The following is a 17148-nucleotide window of genomic DNA, read 5'->3' as shown; positions in this document are numbered from 1 at the left end:
CCTTCTCTTTTTCAGTCCCCAGGGCCCGTGGCTGGCGCAGGGTGGGGTGGACGTTACTAGTTTGCAGATGTAAGGATTAGGGAAGTTCAGATGTGTTGAATTGAACAAAAATGTCCTGCCAAAGCAGTGATTGTCCAAAAATTAGTGCTGAGGACGGCTGTGAGCAAGACAAGGTGTAGCTTGAAAGCCCCCAGTGTGTGTCTTAAGAGGGGTGAAGAGCTGTGTCTTGAATCTCAGATCAGGGCTTGGCTCTTCCAAGATCTCCTGTAAGCCTAGATTCAGGGAATTGTGTCAATACAAGAAAATGTGTCTGTGAACGCATCCTGCAACCCTCTGAGCTGGGGGGGGGAGACCTGGGCTGGCTTCCTCAGCCCCTCTGCTGCGTGCCTCTGCCCCAGGCAGTTTGTGGACAAAGCCAGTGTGGAGACGACCATAGAAGGTTGGAAAAGACCTTTAAAGTTATCACATCCCACCGTAAATCCAGCAGCAGCACAGGTTCCCGGCGATCAGCTGGTTTATTTTTTGGATCTACCCAAGCAGCTTGCAGTGAGCCCCGGGAGGGCAGCAGCCGGCTCGATTGCTGCTCACCTTCCTCGGTGTGGCTGATCGCAAAACAAGCAGGGCTGGAACCTTTGCAAAAGGCACAAAAGCAAAACCCTGTTGTGAGAAGAAAATGATCCCAGCTGAAGCCAGGACTGGGGAACCTCTGCATTTAAATCCCAGGAAAGGAAGCTGCCACCGGAGCCGGGGAGGGGATTTCTCTCCGCAGAAGACGAATGCCGAGCAAGCTTTTGATCTCTAAGGAAGGGTTACAGCCCTCGTTCTGTTTGCGCGCCGGCAGCGTTGTGCTTCCCTCGGCGTGGGGGATCCCTTGGTGACAGGGAAAAGCCCTGCAGCCCAGGGACCTGTGGGCCATGCTGTGACCCGTGGGGCCATGCTGTGACCCGTGGGCTTCTCTGGGGTGTGCCCAAGCAGATGGCGCTCCAGCTTCGCGCGTCCCCCGCCGCCCAAGGCTGCCGAGGCAGGCGGTTTCCTGGAACCGGATCCTCGGCCTCGACAGAGCCGCCTCTGCCATCGCCGCCTGTAGCCATGGACCTGCGAGCAGAGCTGCTCAAGTCCATCTGGTACGCCTTCACCGCCCTGGATGTGGAGAAGAGCGGCAAGGTCTCCAAATCCCAGCTCAAAGTGAGTTCCCCAGGGGCCTCGGCTGGCCCCAGCGCCGGGCTGGTGGGTGGGCTGCGAAGGGAGACCGGGTCCAGGGATGCTTTGCATCTCTCCTGGGTTTTCACGGAGGAGTTGTGAAATACTACAGTTAGTAAGACCTTGCTGTTGCCTCTACGCTGTTTTTGGTGACGCTCTCTGGCTCTGCCTCATCTCCCTTTAGAAAAAAAAAAAAAAAAGAGTGGGGGAGTTAATGCTCAAATGTATTTTGTAGGTGAAAATGAGGTGCAATCGAATTTTTTGTTGTTTTCGGTTTCTTACGCTTTTTATGGCTAACTAGCAGCCCAAACTGGGTTTATATTTTCTTGCTTGCTGGAGCACCCACATTTCTCTTCCTGTTCAACCAGCGGCTCGGTACGTAGAGGCAGGCTGGTTTTAAATGAAAACTCACTGATCTTGCCAGAAATAAAACAGCACTTTAAAAACCATCTCTGCTTTCCCCTCTCCCCCCACTCCCCTCCTTAGCAGCTTTACAGAGGGCTCCTGCCTTCAGCCCTTCATTTAAACCCATCACGGCTTTAAAAACCTTTTTGTCTGCCTCCGAGACGGGGTATAGGCGAATCTGCCAGGTTGCACCTCAGCTTCGACAGTAATTACTGATTTTTATCTTTTTTTTTTTTCCCTTTGCAAACGATGGGACTCCTTTTGTGTTGCGGTGTAAGCATCCTGTTCTTAGGCTGGTGCCAGGGTTGGGAATTCTGGTTGGAGCAGGGGGCTGCAGTGCAGAGGGAAGACCTGAGCTAGAAACATTCCAAACACGGGGAGGTGTCGCGTCAGGGCTCGGCAGCTGCCGCCAGCCTGCCAGAAATGTTGCAAAGAAACCTCTTTTCCTCCGTTCCCTCTACTTCTGGGGGCTTCCCGCAGGACAGCCTGCAGGGAAGGTGCTGGGCTTGGCAGTGGGGGCATGTTTTGCCCCAAAATTCAGTTTTGTTTGCAGGGGTGAGGAGGAGAAGCAGCGGGAGCCAGGCTCCTCCTGTTCAGCCGCTGAGAAGCTTTGGCTGCTCCCCAGAACCTCATTGCATGTGCGCCCTGTGAGCCACGCTCACCTACTTAAAACTGTGGAAATAGCTGAAGGAATTAAGGAAAATCCCAAAGCAAGCCAGAGCCTAATTCCCCTTGCTAGTCCCCAAGAAGGGCTGCTCTGCACCCCTTAGCATCCCCTGCACCAGGCCCCTGGGTCCTGAGCCCAGCCCACGTGTGCTGCTGGCCCCAAAACCAGCGGCCGTGCACACGTGCAGCACTAATCTTGTGAGATCTTTATCACCGGCGACAATGCTGAGGCCACCAAGACCCTAATTTTAACGGTGATTTCCTAGAGAGTTTGTGCTGGGGAGGCCGGGGAGCTTCGAACCCTGGTGCGGGGGCGGTGGGGGTGCTGGGGACGGTGTCTCTATGGTGGCTTTGCCCAGGGTGACATTTCAGAGGGGGAGAGTCACCTCTCGCCGCTTTTCCACCCGCCGGGAGGGCGGCAGGGCAGCCTGATGACGATAACTTTCTGCCCACCATGAGGCTGGGGCAGCGTTTCCATCCCCCATTGAAGCCGAGCACTGGCCGGGGTTTGCCCCAGCCCACACGAGCCAGCAGCGGCATTCCTGTTATTTCCATGCAGAAAAACCCCAGGATCTTGCAGGTTGGAGCTATAACATGTTAAAGCCACAATCGCCGTGCCCTCTCCGAAATCTCCCCAGGCTGCGCTCTGCGCGCTCTGCTCGCTCGCCCAGGCGTGTTGCTGCAAGAAGGATGATGAGCGAGGGTGGGAGAAAGGCTGGTGTGCGCAGCGTTTGCAGCGACAGCAACAAAACCAGCCCCAAGAGCTTGTGCTGGGGTTTCGCCGGCACACAGCAGCACCCCGACGGGAGCTGGGTGCTTAACTCCTCCGCCCGCTCTCGGGCCAGCTGCACAAGTGAATTTATCGGCGTTTCGAAGCGTGATGGCAAAGCCGTGGGGAGCCGCTGGGTCCAGCGGTTGAGTTCCTTGTATGGCCGCTCCCAGGCGAGCAAGCGCAGCGTCTGCCTGCGTGTAGGTGTGTAGCTGCACAGGAAGGAAGGACAGCCTGGTGGTGGGGTGCTACGTGTCGAGAGATGTCGGCTAGTTCTGTCACCAGTGTGGGCACGCGCCAGCGCTGCTCTTGGATGAGTGGGTGTCCTCTCGGTGCCGTTGCATCCTCCCCAGCCAAGCTGGGGGAGCTACTCCCCACGGCCGCGGATGCTGGCTGGGATGCGGGATGCGGCCCCGGTGGGCAGAGCTGAGCCCTTCAGGGGGCTGTGGCCAGCTAGGGCAGCGGGTGGGAGCCACAAAGCACCATCCCAGGGCCTTCTGGCACCTCTGTTCCGCTCCTGCCCCTGTTTCAGGGGGAGAGGAGAGGTTTGCTGAGCGGTCCAAGGGCTCTGTCTCCTGAGGCTGCCCCGACAGCAAAGCTCTTGGGGAGTGGAGAGGAGGAGGTGGGGGGGGAGGGGGGTGGTTTAAATGACGGGCTTCATGTCGGGGGGCACAGGGATTCCCCTGTCACTGCGTGGGGTTGCAGGCTCGGGGTGCAGATGGCAGGCGAGTGGCTCTTGCTGGCTTTTTGAGAAAGAGTGCGTAGCCCTTGTGGGTCCCTGGGTATAACTGGTGCCTGGGGGGCTGGGGTGGCACAGCACAGCTGGGTTATGGACCCTCCCCCACAGCAGGATGGAGGTGCCTGCCTTGGTCTGAAAGCTCCTCTGCTTGTTACATGCACAAAATACACTCTGCACAGGCCAGTGGGTCCCAGTTTGGCCAGTAACGGGTCTGCGAGCAGCTCAGCCGTTCAAGCAGGGGGGAAAGCCTTCCTCGAGGTCGGGAACTGGTGGTCCTGGGGCTGGGCTTGAGTCGAGGGGGCTTGGCTGATGGGGTGGCGAGGCAGCCGTCCCCGCTCGCATCCCCCTCGCTACAGAAAACGGGCAGCTGAAGGAGCCCTCACAGCTGGGAAAGGTTCCCGCTGCTGGGGGTCCCCTGGGACAGGGCTCCGTGCACCCCCAGTGCCGGTGGAGCTTTGATTTTCTCAGCAGGGCCAGTCTGCTTGCACATGGGGAAACTGAGGCAGCAGCCATGCTCCCTGCGTGGTGCAGGAGCCCTGAGCCCCCCCGCTCCCACCCACTGGGCTGTTTAACACGGGGAGCCAAGCTCCAGCCTGAAAGGTCACCCCCAGCCCTGGCATCAGCCCTGACGTCTTCCCTGGGGGAGAAGAGGGCCTGCCATTCTCCAGCCACATTAAATATTCCACCCCCGACTCCAGCTGCTGTCAGCAGTGGCTGCAGGCGTGGGAGTGAGGGGTGATGGGGAGCGGGGGGAGAGGGGGGAGAAACAGCATCAGGGCTGCTGCTCGGAGGGATTTGGGATGCTTGGGGGGTGTTGGGCAGACCTCTAGCCCCCTCCAGCCACCCCCTGCACACCACAGGGGAAAGGTTGTGCCACCAAACTGCGCTCGGAGCATCCCTTCCCTTCTCCCCCCCTGTTATTTTCCACTCCTGTCCTTCATTCCAGAGCCCGGAGGGGGCTTCTCACCTCTTCTCTCTGTGGGGTTGGGGCAGCCCTGGCCCCACGCGCCCCATCACCAGCCTGGCCAGGGCTCTCCTCCCCACCCTGCCCCACTTCCATTCTGTAGGTGGCTGCTCCGGTGAGTGGAGGGGCTTTTGCAGCGTGCTGGGGCGGATGGAGGGGCTCGGGGTGCTGGCCATGGCGGGGGGCACATGCAAGACTCCCCCCAGGGCTTTTGGGGTGCTGTGAGAGGAGATGTAAGAGATGGGAACGAGGCCCTATGTTGGAAACGGGGAACAGGATGTGATTCCCAAACTTTCAATCCGTCCTGATGGATTTGTTAGCTATCCCAGAGGATGCCCAGGGTGCTTCCATCCCTCTCCACCCCTGTGCAGACCCCAGGGCCACACTGAACCCCAAAAAGCGCAGCCATGGCAGCAACGCTCAGGGCTACCGCTGTGTGGGAGCGCAGGGTGGAGGCCCGCTGATAACATCAGTCCGGAGGCTGGAAAAGAGAAAGAAAATCTGGTTGAGCAAGAACCGTCTCCAGCTGCAGCAGCCGGCATGGCCTCCGGCAGCTCCTCTCCCGCTGGGAGGAAATTTCCAGTCCTGCACAGAGAGGAGCAGGGATACTGCGCACCAGCTCCTCCAGCCCCTCTCCTGAAACCTTGGCAAGCAGCATCTGCAGATCCTACAAGCCATCTCTGCAAACGCTGGTGCCATGGGGATCCGTTTGGGATGCTCCTTGAACCACCTCCTGCTTGCTGGGAGGGAAAGACAAGCAGACAACCTGCCCGGCACCGTGAGCCGGAGAGGCTGTTGGTGCTCGTGGGCAGCCTGGCTCCGGGCTCCGGCTGCTGGCGCGGCAGCGGTGTGGGCTGTCCAGCACGTGGGAAATTTGGGAGCTTCAAAACACGCTTTGTTCTGGAGGATTTGGACAAAAACAGGCTGGTTGGTGACGCTGGCGGAGTGCTTCTGGAGATAGGATGTCTCCAGGTCTCCATCATCTGCTTCCCTTGCAGACAAAAACCTTTTCTTAGTTTCTTATAAATCTTTTCTTATTTTCACCTTTGTGTCTTTCTCTGCCCCGTTGGCAGAAAGCAACCGCTGCCACGCTGGGCGCCGTCATCAGTTATGTTTTCAAGAAATTGCTAAGGGCAGCTGCCAAACAGCATGGCTTGGGGTGGCTTATCATCTTGTCTAGATCAAAGCATGTCCTGTCCTGTTTGCTCTGTAATGTTAGAAACAGCTCTTAAAAAAAAAAAAAAAAAAAAAAGGGTTCCCTGTGTGCCAAGAAAAAAAACCTCATGTGGAAAAATCCTCAATTTTTGCCTGTTTGGAAATGATTCTCTAAGGTTTACGTTTGGGAATATTCCGCTGTCCCTTTGCCAAACCCAAACCGTGCCTCGGTGCTGTGGCTGCAGGGAGGTGATGCTGGGCAGGGCAGGGTCCCCGGGCGGGTGGGTGGCCTCGTGGGGATGCGCTGGGGCAGGGCTGGGGGTTGTTCACCATCTCCTCGTGCTCGGCCAGGTGCTGTCTCACAACCTGTACACGGTGCTGTGCATCCCCCACGACCCCGTGGCGCTGGAAGAGCATTTCCGCGATGACGACGACGGGCCGGTGTCCAGCCAGGGTTACATGCCGTACCTCAACAAGTACATCCTGGACAAGGTGAGCCCCTCCACCATCCCCCCCGACCGGCTGCATCTCGAGTGGGGACACCACGGTGCCCAGTCTGCTCCCACATCGTGCGGGACCCCCACGGCTCTGCTTCCCTCCGCTCTCGGAGATCCTGTGCCTCGGTGGTTGGAAAAAGGATATAGAGAGGTGGGGAGCCCGCAGGTGAACGCCGCAGCGAGTGGGAAATGTTTAATCCTCAGTGTTTTCTTGGCAAGGATGAAGTCAGCCCTTTCCGTCAAGGCTCTGGACGGAGGTGTATCTCTGCCCACATTTCCTAAAGAGCTCGGAGAGAGAAATCAGCCCCTTTTTCCTCTCCACCCCTGTTCAAATTTGAGGTGTGACCTCAGCTGGTGAAGAGGAGGAGAGGGAGGAGGACAAGGTGCCAGGGCAGGAGCAGAGCCTGGGGCGGGCAGGGGCTTTTCTCCCTTTTTTCCACTCGACTCAAAGGCACCTTTGTTTGGCTCAGCAGCGAGACTTTGCGGCTGGGTGCGCGTTTCCTCCAGGCATGCGAGGAGAGGAAAAATGACTGACAACTTTCTTCCACTGTGCACTGGAAAGAAGGGGGGGCCCAGAGCTGGGTGCAGTAACCCTTCCCTGCCCTGCCCTGCCGCTTCCCCAGGGCTGAGCCGTGCCTTTTCCCAGCATACCGGTGTCCATGCCGGTGTCCGTCCGTGCCGGTCTTTGCCTTGCCCTGAGCGGTTCAGGAGCTGCCCAGCTTGATCCAGGGATGCTGATCTCAGCTGCAGGGATCTGGTCTGTGGTGAGCGAGGGCAGTCTTCCCTGGCTCCCTCTGCCCGGGGCAGCTGCCCAAGGTCAGCCCAGCCTGCTTGCTCCAGCACGGAGCAGCCAAAATCCTTCCAGTTTCCCAGACAGTTCTTTGGGAAAAGACCTTTAAACCCTCTTCTTCTGGTTTTACCATGGCTAATAAAATCCCAGAGGCAGCCTGAGAAGGGGAAGTGGGTTTTCCTAGTAAGAGGGGCTTTCAGCTTTCCACCACCCGAAGTTTTTTCTCCAGCTTGGCCACCACAGGCTGCAGTTTGCCCTCGTGCCAGCAGCACACAGCTCGCACAGCTGGGATGGAGCAGCCAGAAGTGGCCAGGCTCCCTTGGTCCCCATCACAGTTCACCAATAACAGGCCAAAAGCCACATGAAGCCAGTAGCAATGCTGGGTGAGTGGCCACAGAAGCTCACAGACAGGCAGCGGGGCTGCGGTTGATGCTGCCTGCCCGTGGGCTAACACTTCCCTTCGCTGAGCCCCAGTTCCTCTTCATGGTCAAAGGGGGTACTGGGAATGACCCGGAGCCATGGAGGCACTGGGGAGGTGGGCTTGGGAGAGCACCATGCCATGCTGCATGTGCTTCTACCACGGGGTCCTGCTTGTGCTTCACCACGGGGTTCCCACATGTGCTCCAAAGCCCGGCAGGTCATGGCTGAGCCACCATGGCCATGCCACAGTGCTGCAGCAGTCCCGTAGCATCTTCTATACCTGAGATATATATAAATATATATATATATATGTAAAAGGATGCCTTGCTGGCCTGACCTGTGCTGGCACCAATGGGCAGCGCCCACTTACACTCTGGTTGTGTGTCCCATGTACCGGTCGCCCCGTGCTTCTCACCGGCAGGGACAGGAGGTTTGGTTTCAGGTGTGAGGGTTTCTTCCCTCCAGCGCTCCCCGCCCCGAGAAGCCCCCTCTGTAGCCCTGCAGCACCATGCTCACCCCCCTCAACTCCTGCCTGCAGGTGGAGGAAGGTGCTTTTGTCAAAGAAAACTTTGATGAGCTCTGCTGGACCCTGACGGCGAAGAAGAATTACAAGCCCGACCGCAATGGGAATAGCGTTATATCCCACCAAGATGCCTTCAGGCTCTGGTGTCTCTTCAACTTTCTGTCTGAAGACAAATACCCTCTCGTCATGGTGCCAGATGAGGTAGGACCTGCCTCTCGTGCCCCCCCACCCCCGTCCTCCCAGGGCTGCGTGTGCTGGCAGAGCCCCATTTGGGGATGACGCATCCCACTATCGCTTCCTGGCATGTCCCATCACATCCTGCAAGATGTGGAGCTCCAGGGTGTGAGAGCGAGCAGACAGGGGTGGGATGAGGGGGTTGTCATCCCTGGACACCCCCTGTTAGGCCCATGGCCAGCCCTGCTGCCCAGGGGAAAGGGGATGACTTGGGAGCAGCTGGAAGGACCCCTCCAAAATGCTGATGTCTTGGACAATGAGGTGTGGGCTGGTCCGTATTGCACTTCCGTGGTCTAAGCCTACACCAACGAGCTCTTTTCCCGGCTTTGAAATGAATGTGCCAGTTCTCAGAGCCGCAGCCAAGGAGCATCCGCAGCTCAGCTCCTCCTGGGGCGGGTCCCTTGCCCGAAGCCCCTGCATCTCACCCAAGGGTTGAGTTGAGCACGGTGTTGGAGGAGAACTCCTGATTTTTATGGGTGGGAAAGAGGAGATGATGAGAAACCCTTAAAATCTGGTGCAATGGGAGGTTGCTCCCCATGAAATCGGTGTCAGGCTGGATGGGGCTGTGTCCCTTGGGCTGTCCTACACAAACAAAGGCAGCGGTGGAGCAGACCCGGTTGTCCCTCTCCATGCCCGCTGCCACCAGGCATTCACCCTGTGCCCAGCATCCTGAGAGTTAAAAGCAAGGTACCCAGGGCACAGCAAAGCTTCTGGTAGTAATCTCCAAATCCCCAAATTCCACCCAGCATTTGGAGGGGGAGGTTTTCCCTTCTCCAAGGGTCAGATCAAACCCCCATGAGAAGTTGGGCAGATCTGAGGGAGAAGGGATAAGCTCAGAGCGGCCTCGCCAGGAGGAGCTCGACTGGGCTAGCAGCTGCCATCTGCTTCTACACCATCAACCTCCTGAGATCAGCAGAAAAAGTGAAAAGAAAAAAAAAAGGACAAAAAAAGACAAGCAGCGTGGCACTGCGCAGACGTAGGAGGGTGACCGCACTTCCTGCTCCCTGGGAGAGGTCTTTCCTGTTCCCCAGACCGTGACAAACTGAATCATCTTTCAGATCACAGGGCTCAGTTTAGGGGGTAAGAAAAAAAAAAAGGAAAAAATAAATTACGTTTAAATTCTTACCCTTCTCCTAGTTAGGTGATGTAAAAAAAAAATTAAAAAATAATATCCAGATGGGTGCAAGGGCTTTGGTGTGTTTTGCCTTTCTGCGTGGCTCACTGTGGCCACCCACCCTCCTTGGTCCCCCAGGTTGTGGGTAGAGGAGAGCTGGCAGCAAAACTTGAGCTGAAATGAGTCTTCCCATCATCACGTCAACCACTTCAGCTCTTTTTTTGAAGCTATCTATTTACAGTTTCAAAACAAAGCTCATCTCCTCCATAGGGACCTCTTCCTCTCCTCCCCCCCAGTGTTTTTACGCTTGCAGCTGGAAACCAGAGGGGTGCTGAGGTCAGGGCTGTGGTCTGAGGCACCTGCCCTGCAGGCTGGGGGTGGGGGGCAACGGCCTCAGTCTGTTCTTCCCCATGAACTCGACTCGGCAGAGCTTTCTCACTCTGCAGATAAACCAGCCCCAAACATCTCAGCCTTGTGGTTAAAAGGAAAAAACTCCTCACAGCGGTCAAATTCTAACCCACCGCCAACCTCCTGAGCCTGCCTCCTGCCTGGAGCACCTTGGCCTTGACCATCAACCATCACAAGGGTGATGCCTCTGGGATAAGGGTCCTGCGTCTCCAGGCTGGAAAGAGATGTGGGCTTGGGCTCTCCGAAATGGGTCGGTGGGGTGGGGACAGCCCTCGCTTCTCCCCGTCACTGAGTTCCCCGTCCCCACAGGTGGAGTACCTGCTGAAGAAGATCTGCACGGCCATGAACGTGGAGCTGAACTCCGGCGAGCTGGATGACTACCTCTCCCAGGAGCCGCAGGGGCAGGGGGGGCTGACGGTCTGGCAGTTCCTGGACATGGTGAACTCGGGGCGGTTCCTGCGCGGCATTGAGCAGGAGGCCGTCAGCATGGCCGTGGAGGAGGTGTACCAGGAGGTCATTGAGGACGTGCTCAAACAGGCAAGGAGCCCACAGGTCCTGGGGCACAAGCTCTGCCCTGCCCCCACCCTGGTTTTGACCCCTGTGTGTCTCGGGCGCAGGGCTACCTCTGGAAGAAGGGCCAGCTGAGGAGGAACTGGTCGGAGCGGTGGTTCACGCTCAAGCCCAGTGTCCTGTCCTACTACATGAGCGAGGAGCGGAAGGAGAAGAAGGGGAGCATCGCGCTGGACAAGCACTGCTGCGTGGAGGTACGGCCCAGGTGGTGCTCAGCGTGAGGACGGGAGACCCAGGAGATCCCCCTCAGCCCCCAGGAATACACAATTCCACATCCAAGAGCATGGGAGAGCCGGTCCTCTGGCTGAAGAAGATGGGGATGAGGTGGGGGACAGGGGAGTAACGCCGTCCTGGGTCCTCTCCCTGCAGGTGCTCCCCGACCGAGATGGGAAGAGGTGCATGTTCTGCGTGAAGACCTCCTCCCGCACCTACGAGATGAGCGCCTCCGACACCCGGCAGCGCCAGGAGTGGACCCTAGGTCCGTGCCCACCCTGCACCCCCTCCCCAGCTTCCCTGTGCCCCCCTCTGTGTCCTCGCTGACCACCCCCTTCCCTCCCCAGCCATCCAGACGGCCATCCGGCTGCAGGCTGAGGGCAAGAAGTCCCTGCACAAAGACCTGAAGCAGAAGCGCCGGGAGCAGCGGGAGCAACGGGAGCAGCGCAAGGCGGCCAAGGAGGAGGAGACGCAGCGGCTCAAGCAACTCCAGGAGGAGAAGGAGAGGAAGCTGCAGGAGCTGGAGCTGCTGAAGGAGGCCCAGCGGCAGGCAGAGATACTCCTGCAGGAGGAGGAGCAGCGGCGGAGGCAGCAGCATGAGGAGATGCAGAGGACCCTGGAGATCCAGCTGCAGGAGGCTGAGCAGGTGGGTGCCTCCTCGCGACGTGTCCTGCCACAGGGCTGGGTTGCTCGTGGCACGGACGCTTCCTTCCCCTGCCCTTGCCCCTGGCAGCCTGGGGGTTTGGGGGAGCTTTTAGGAGCGTGTCCTGCTCTTGCAAGGATGCTGCAGCCACCCATCACCTCTGGGCTCCTGGGTGCTGCGTGTGACCTGGGGACGAGGGGTGGAGGGGTCAGTACCGCTGTGCAGGAGACACCCAAGGAGCAGGAGATGAGGACAACCTGCCCCGGGCTGTGTGCAGCTGGGGGGCAGGTGACAGGCCCGTGCTAGTGCCAGGATGGCCACGGAGCCCATTTCTGACCTTGCAGCCAGCGCTGGCTCCAAACGACGCGATGTGTCTCCTGAGCAAGGAATCGGCTTTGCTTTGGAACTGTCTCCGTGGGCTTTCCCTGGTGTGGGAGATGTCTGGCCCCATCTGCTCAGGGGTACGGCGGTCCCAGGGACGGCAGCAGCAGCTCTGCCACCTGCCCACGCTGATGGCTCCTCTCTCTGCCGCAGGCTCGCGCCTCCATGCAGGCAGAGATGGTCCTGAAGGAAGCAGAGGCAGAGCGGCAGCGCAAGCGCATCCTGGAGCTGGAAGACATGCAGGAGCGTCTCCAGGAAGCCCTGCAGCAGGAGGTGAAAGCACGGCAGGACGAGGAGTCCGTGAGATACGCACAGGCCAGGTAGGACCAGGGCATCCCTGCTCCTCCCCGACCAGCCCCACTCCCAGGGCAGCTTCCGGGCACGGGCACGTGCTCCCCAGGGCAATGCAGTGCTCCCCAGGTACTGGGGTGTGCTGGTGACTTCCCAGTATGTCAGCAGGGATGGGGGAAGCTGGTGGATGACGTGGTAGAGGGACATCCTCAGCTCTTGCTCTTTGTTGACAGGCTACTGGCTGAGGAAGAGGAGAAGCTGAAGCAGCTGATGAAGCTGAAGGAGGAGCAAGAGGAGTATATCATCAAAACTCAGCGGGAGAAGCAAGTCCTCAAGCAGGAGATGGAGAACAAGAACAAGTGTCTAGAAGAGGCACAGAAGCAGCTGGAAGAAGTGAGAGTGAACAGGCAGCGGGTGGACCAAGATGTCATGGTGAGCGCCACGTCGGTGCCACATTGCTCCACACTGCCAGCCCCAGGGGACTTCCCAGCCCTCCCTGAGTCACCCCCAGCTTGGGGGGCGGGCAGGACGGCCACCCACAGCTTTGGGGACCGAGCTGGCATCGCCTCGGGGGCTTTCTGAGCTGTGCCAGGCGCAGGCACGGGGGGATTTGGTGGCTGAGATGGGACAGGTGCGTCCTGCCCTGGGGACACAGCACTGCTGTCCAGAGCAATGTCCACACTGGGAGTGTGTGGAGGGGGGAGGACTGGAGGAGGAGTAGAAGACCTGGAGGAGGGCGAGCTGCGTCTCCATCCGGAGGGAGACCCCGATCCAGGCTTACCCAGGGAAGGGAAACCTCCGCCCACGGTGCCGGGCGGGGGGCTGCGGGGCGGCTGGCTCACCCCTCCCCTCCGCCCCCTCGCAGGCAGCCCAGCGGAAGCTGCGACAGGCCAGCACCAACGTCAAGCACTGGAACGTCCAGATGAACCGGCTGATGCACCCCATCGGGCCTGGAGGTAGGAGACCGGCCATCACACCCTCCCTGCCCCTCCCGAGCACCGCTGGCTGGGGCATGAGCCCTGCCTCCCACCCATCTTCCCCTCTTTGGGGGCATCTGGGGGGACCCCCATCTTTTAGAGAAGATACCCCAACACTTCTGGCAAGGAGAGACCCTGCAGCCCTTTCCCTTAGCCGAAAGGTCCGTTCGGACCCCAGGTAAACAATCCTTCTTCTGCCTGTCCCCAGACAAGCGTACAAACGTGAGCACAGGAGGCTTTGCTGGCTACCAACCCTTCCTCTCCCAGAGGGATTCTTCTCTCAAGCTCAAGCAGAAAGTGGAGGATAAAGGCAGCGACCCCACAACGGACAACGGCAAGGAAAACGTGAGCAACGGTGGGAACAGTGGCGTGCCACCACCTCCGGATGCGGACCCCATGGCCACAGAGCCCACCAACTAGCCCCACGGGATGGCAGAGCCCAGCGGGGAACTGCGGGGGCCCAGCACGTCCCTCTGAGCGGACACGGTCAATATGGCCATCTCTGGACGGAGACAAGTGGGGACCGGCACAGAGCCTGTAGATGACTACATAGAAGGCAGAGATGCCCCCATTTTCTTCAGGGAAGGGCCGCAGCTGCACACCAGGGGGTTCAGCCAGCCCACCGCTGGGGAGAAGGCGGCGGGGCCATCTCCTCTGGTCTCCCCACATGTGGGTCTGGACTGCGTGGCCGAGGGCTGCGGTTCCCTTTTGGTTTCTACCAGCAGGCCCTTCTGCATCGCCGGCTGCGCCCTTGGGTGCGTGGCAAGCCTTGGCAGACAGAGTGGTGCCTCCTCGCCACCCCCACAGAAAGGCTGGGGTGTCCTTAGCTAACACGTGCATTCCTTGAAGGTGGCTGTTAATCACTGGGGTCACGTAGATGTTAGCAGAAACCAACAAGCAATAAAGCTTTTGGAGCTGCTGGCCCCCAGAGACCTCCTTCCCCACGCATCTGTGGCCCTGCAGGCCCTGCCCTCCCTCCCTGGCAGTGTGGGGGTTTGATTCCCACTGTGGGAAACAGCCCGTTAAAAGAAATCAGACACCAGCCATGGAAAGAGGCTCCACCAGTGGGTTTTGGGTTGGTCTGCGGAGGCCCAAGGGGGACACAGATGCTGGTGAGCTGGCCATAGACGATGAGCTCCTCTCCGGGGGGCAGCGGTAACGTCTGGGAGGGCCAACAGCTCTGTATGATTAAGTGCTTGTACAGGAAGGTAACAGTGCTCAGGGCTTCATTTAGGTCTTTGCCCTTGGACTGCAGGACCCCCGGTTTCAGGAGTCCTGGCTCAGGGTCTGGTCCAAGCCCGCAGAAGGCAACGGCAAAGACTCCCAGGGGCCATCCGAACCGGGAGCCAGTGGATGCGGCAGCTCTCTCCCGTAACGCTGGCCTTGGCCTGGCTCCTCCAGCTAATTTGCTCCCAAAAAACCTGAGAACAAAAGCCAAGTCTGTTGGCAAACCTCCCCAAACAAAACAAAGCAAAGCAACACGTGCTGACACCGGGGTTAGTTTGTCCAAGTACCTCTGTTTCAATACAGTCCCGTTCACCGGTGACTTTGGGGTCTTTATTGTACGCAGAGCCCCCCGTCGCGTAAGGGTTCCATCTGGAAACAGGCACCAGTAGCAAGCCCTGCATCAAACCCCAGTTCACAGTTGCTCACGCTGATTAACTGCAGTTCGTTAGGGAGATTACAATCTTATTTCCTACTCCTGCGGCTTTCAGCTTTTGCTCACACAGCTCTTCCCCGCCCCCCCCAGTTGTTACAGCGTTTCTTTTTCACAATTATTTTTCATTGTGCCCGACCGCAAGAGGCCGTTCCTGCGGGTGCCAGCGGAGCGGCACGGCTGCCCCAGGACAAAGTGGCTCTTTGTGCCCATGAGGGTGACTGGATGGCCCCGTGCCCCAGTCCCACGCAACCTTGCTGACACACAGAGAGGGTAACGGGCGGCTGCAGCCCTCATGGTGACAGCTGTGGTAGCCCTGGCCCTGCAGGGGCTGCAGGTCAAATTCACCGCCTCTCCTCCTCCTTCCCGCTGCACTGGGACGCAGGAGGGTGGTCCTGAGCAGCAGCATGTCCCCTACAGCCCTTTGGGGTCCCTGCCTGGCCCTGTTCCATCCTGGCCGGTCCACAGGGACATGAGATCGCTCAGCTCTGCGCAGGTTTTCTGGTGGAGTGAGGCCTTCCCAACACGCTGCACTGGAGGTTGGGGCTCTGCTGATGCTGCACCAGAGGCCGGGGCTCTGTCTTTCACCAAGGGGTGTGGGGGCTATGGTATGAACCGCTGCACCTCCTGGGGTGACCCTGGCAAAGCTGCTCGTTGCTGTGTGCAATCCGCAGGCAGAACAAGAACAGTGAGGGTGCCAAATACCAGTCTCTACTGGGAAGGAAATGGGCTGGGTGGAAATGCACTGATGGGAGACTGCATCCTCCCTCATTAGCTTCATTAGCTCAGTCTTGTCCCTGATCAGGCGCCAGAACAGGTACGTGCCACGCCACACCTAAGGCAGGGAGGAAGAGGGCCATCCCCACCCGTCTCTGTGGCTCCGTGCCGCAGCCTTGTCACAAGGGCTCTCATCCTGTGCACGACCCCCGGGAGACGCGGGGCCGCATCCCTGCCCGTGGCAGCACCATCGCTTTCCACCAGCTCCAGGGCTGCCTCGTCCCTCCTTAAAGCAGCTCGCCAGAGCGCTGCTTCTGCTCCAGAGAGCTGAGTTCCCATGCGGCAAAAAGCTATACATTAATTGCCGCAGGCAAGGACAGGAGTGGAGGGAACAGCCGGAACCGGTGTCAGCACCTGCCTTTGATCTGCTGCCAAGTCTGGATGCGCCCGGATCTGCCTTATCCTCCTGGAGTGGCCAACCGAGGGCTGGAGCTTACTTAAGTCAGCAGTTGATGCGCACTGTCAGCCTGCGCCCCGGCACCTCTAAGAATAAACTGCAGCAGGATCACGAGGAGAGCTCACGGAGGCGCTGGGAAAGAGCGGCGCCATCCCACCCCCGCACCAGCGTGGGGTCTCCTGTGGGAAACCTCCTGGAGCTGTCTGCAGGGTAACATCACGCGCATGAGCATTTGCAGGCAGGTATGACCTTGCTGCTCTCTACATGAATCTTTCACAGCCCCAAACTCTGCTGTTGTGGCGCACTGGCCCAGGGATCCGTGGTTTTGGGAGGCCAGTTGCTAATTGTGGCTAATCTGCATTACCGAGGAGCATCACCTAAGCTCTGTGCTGCTCCTTGAGTAACTGTACTGGGAACAGGGCCTGTGCCTTTTAAACATAACATCACTTATCAGATTAGCCACGCTGTGGTTTACCTAGGGTGTGAAGGTATAAAATTAGCTCCATTGTAAACCTCGAGTAACAGCACTGACAGCAGAAGGCTTGCAGCGACTCCACTGGGCAGCTGATCTAGCCCTGGGGGGTGGCAAGCAGCGAGGGGCTCAGACTGAGAAGGGGAGGAAAGCCCCAGGGCTCCCGCAGCACCTTGAGCGGCGTGATGGTCCCGAAGCGTCCAACAAAACACCTGGCCAGGCAGAGCTGGTGGTGGTGTCCTGCAGGCGGGCTTGCTACCTGGTCTGCAATGCCAATTCCCAGACCAAGTTGAGGTATTTCTATTCCTTTTTTCTAGTTTGTACCAAGTAGGGAGCCAGGTGGTCACCCACAAATGCCTAGCTTGATTGCCGGAACTTCGCATTATTTATACAGTTCAGGAAGCAAAGACATCATCCTTCATTGGTTTAAAAATTACATCATTCCTTCATTACTTAATACTCAAGTTTCCTCTTTGTCAAGTAATTCTCTTGCTTCTCACGTTAATTAGTTCACATGCTGTGTCTTAACTCCTCTTTGGGTTCTGGGGGAGGGGTTCTCGAGTCGGCAGTCAGTGAGTCAGTAGTCATGATCTCCCCTGCCAGAATTCGCTTTCCCCTAGTTAGTGCTTCTTGTGGTAAACTTCCAGTCAGCTCATCCATCTTGTGGTGGTAGTTCCTCGTTTAAACAAAGAGCTTGCTGGTGCTTAACAAAGCCCTTAGCAGGCCATAGAAAAAATGCTTGTGTCTTGAATTAACCACTCACAACTCATCTGTTCTGTCTTCAAGTCAAACCTCTAACAATACATTTGATTTTATGAACCTCTTAATCATTTGATGTCAGTCTCAGCACTCTTTAGACCTCAGGTCTCGGTTTCATTGTGTGAGA

General features: G+C 58.2%; 1 protein-coding gene across 1 annotated transcript; it reads left to right on the top strand.

Annotated features, from left to right (window-relative positions):
- Window positions 1-125: 125 nt before the first annotated feature.
- DEF6 (DEF6 guanine nucleotide exchange factor) lies at window positions 126-14505 on the top strand. The gene is made up of 11 exons (XM_056361379.1): window positions 126-1185; window positions 6250-6390; window positions 8144-8329; window positions 10194-10421; window positions 10502-10648; window positions 10824-10932; window positions 11015-11313; window positions 11845-12011; window positions 12216-12414; window positions 12848-12938; window positions 13168-14505. The coding sequence occupies exons 1-11, from the start codon at window positions 976-978 to the stop codon at window positions 13377-13379; spliced, it is 1989 nt and encodes a 662-aa protein (XP_056217354.1). The 5' UTR covers window positions 126-975; the 3' UTR covers window positions 13380-14505.
- Window positions 14506-17148: the final 2643 nt, after the last annotated feature.

Source organism: Falco biarmicus, chromosome 16 (assembly GCF_023638135.1).
Source record: "Falco biarmicus isolate bFalBia1 chromosome 16, bFalBia1.pri, whole genome shotgun sequence".
In the NCBI taxonomy this organism is placed as follows: Eukaryota; Metazoa; Chordata; class Aves; order Falconiformes; family Falconidae; genus Falco; species Falco biarmicus.
This window is presented reverse-complemented; position numbering and strand designations above follow the sequence as displayed.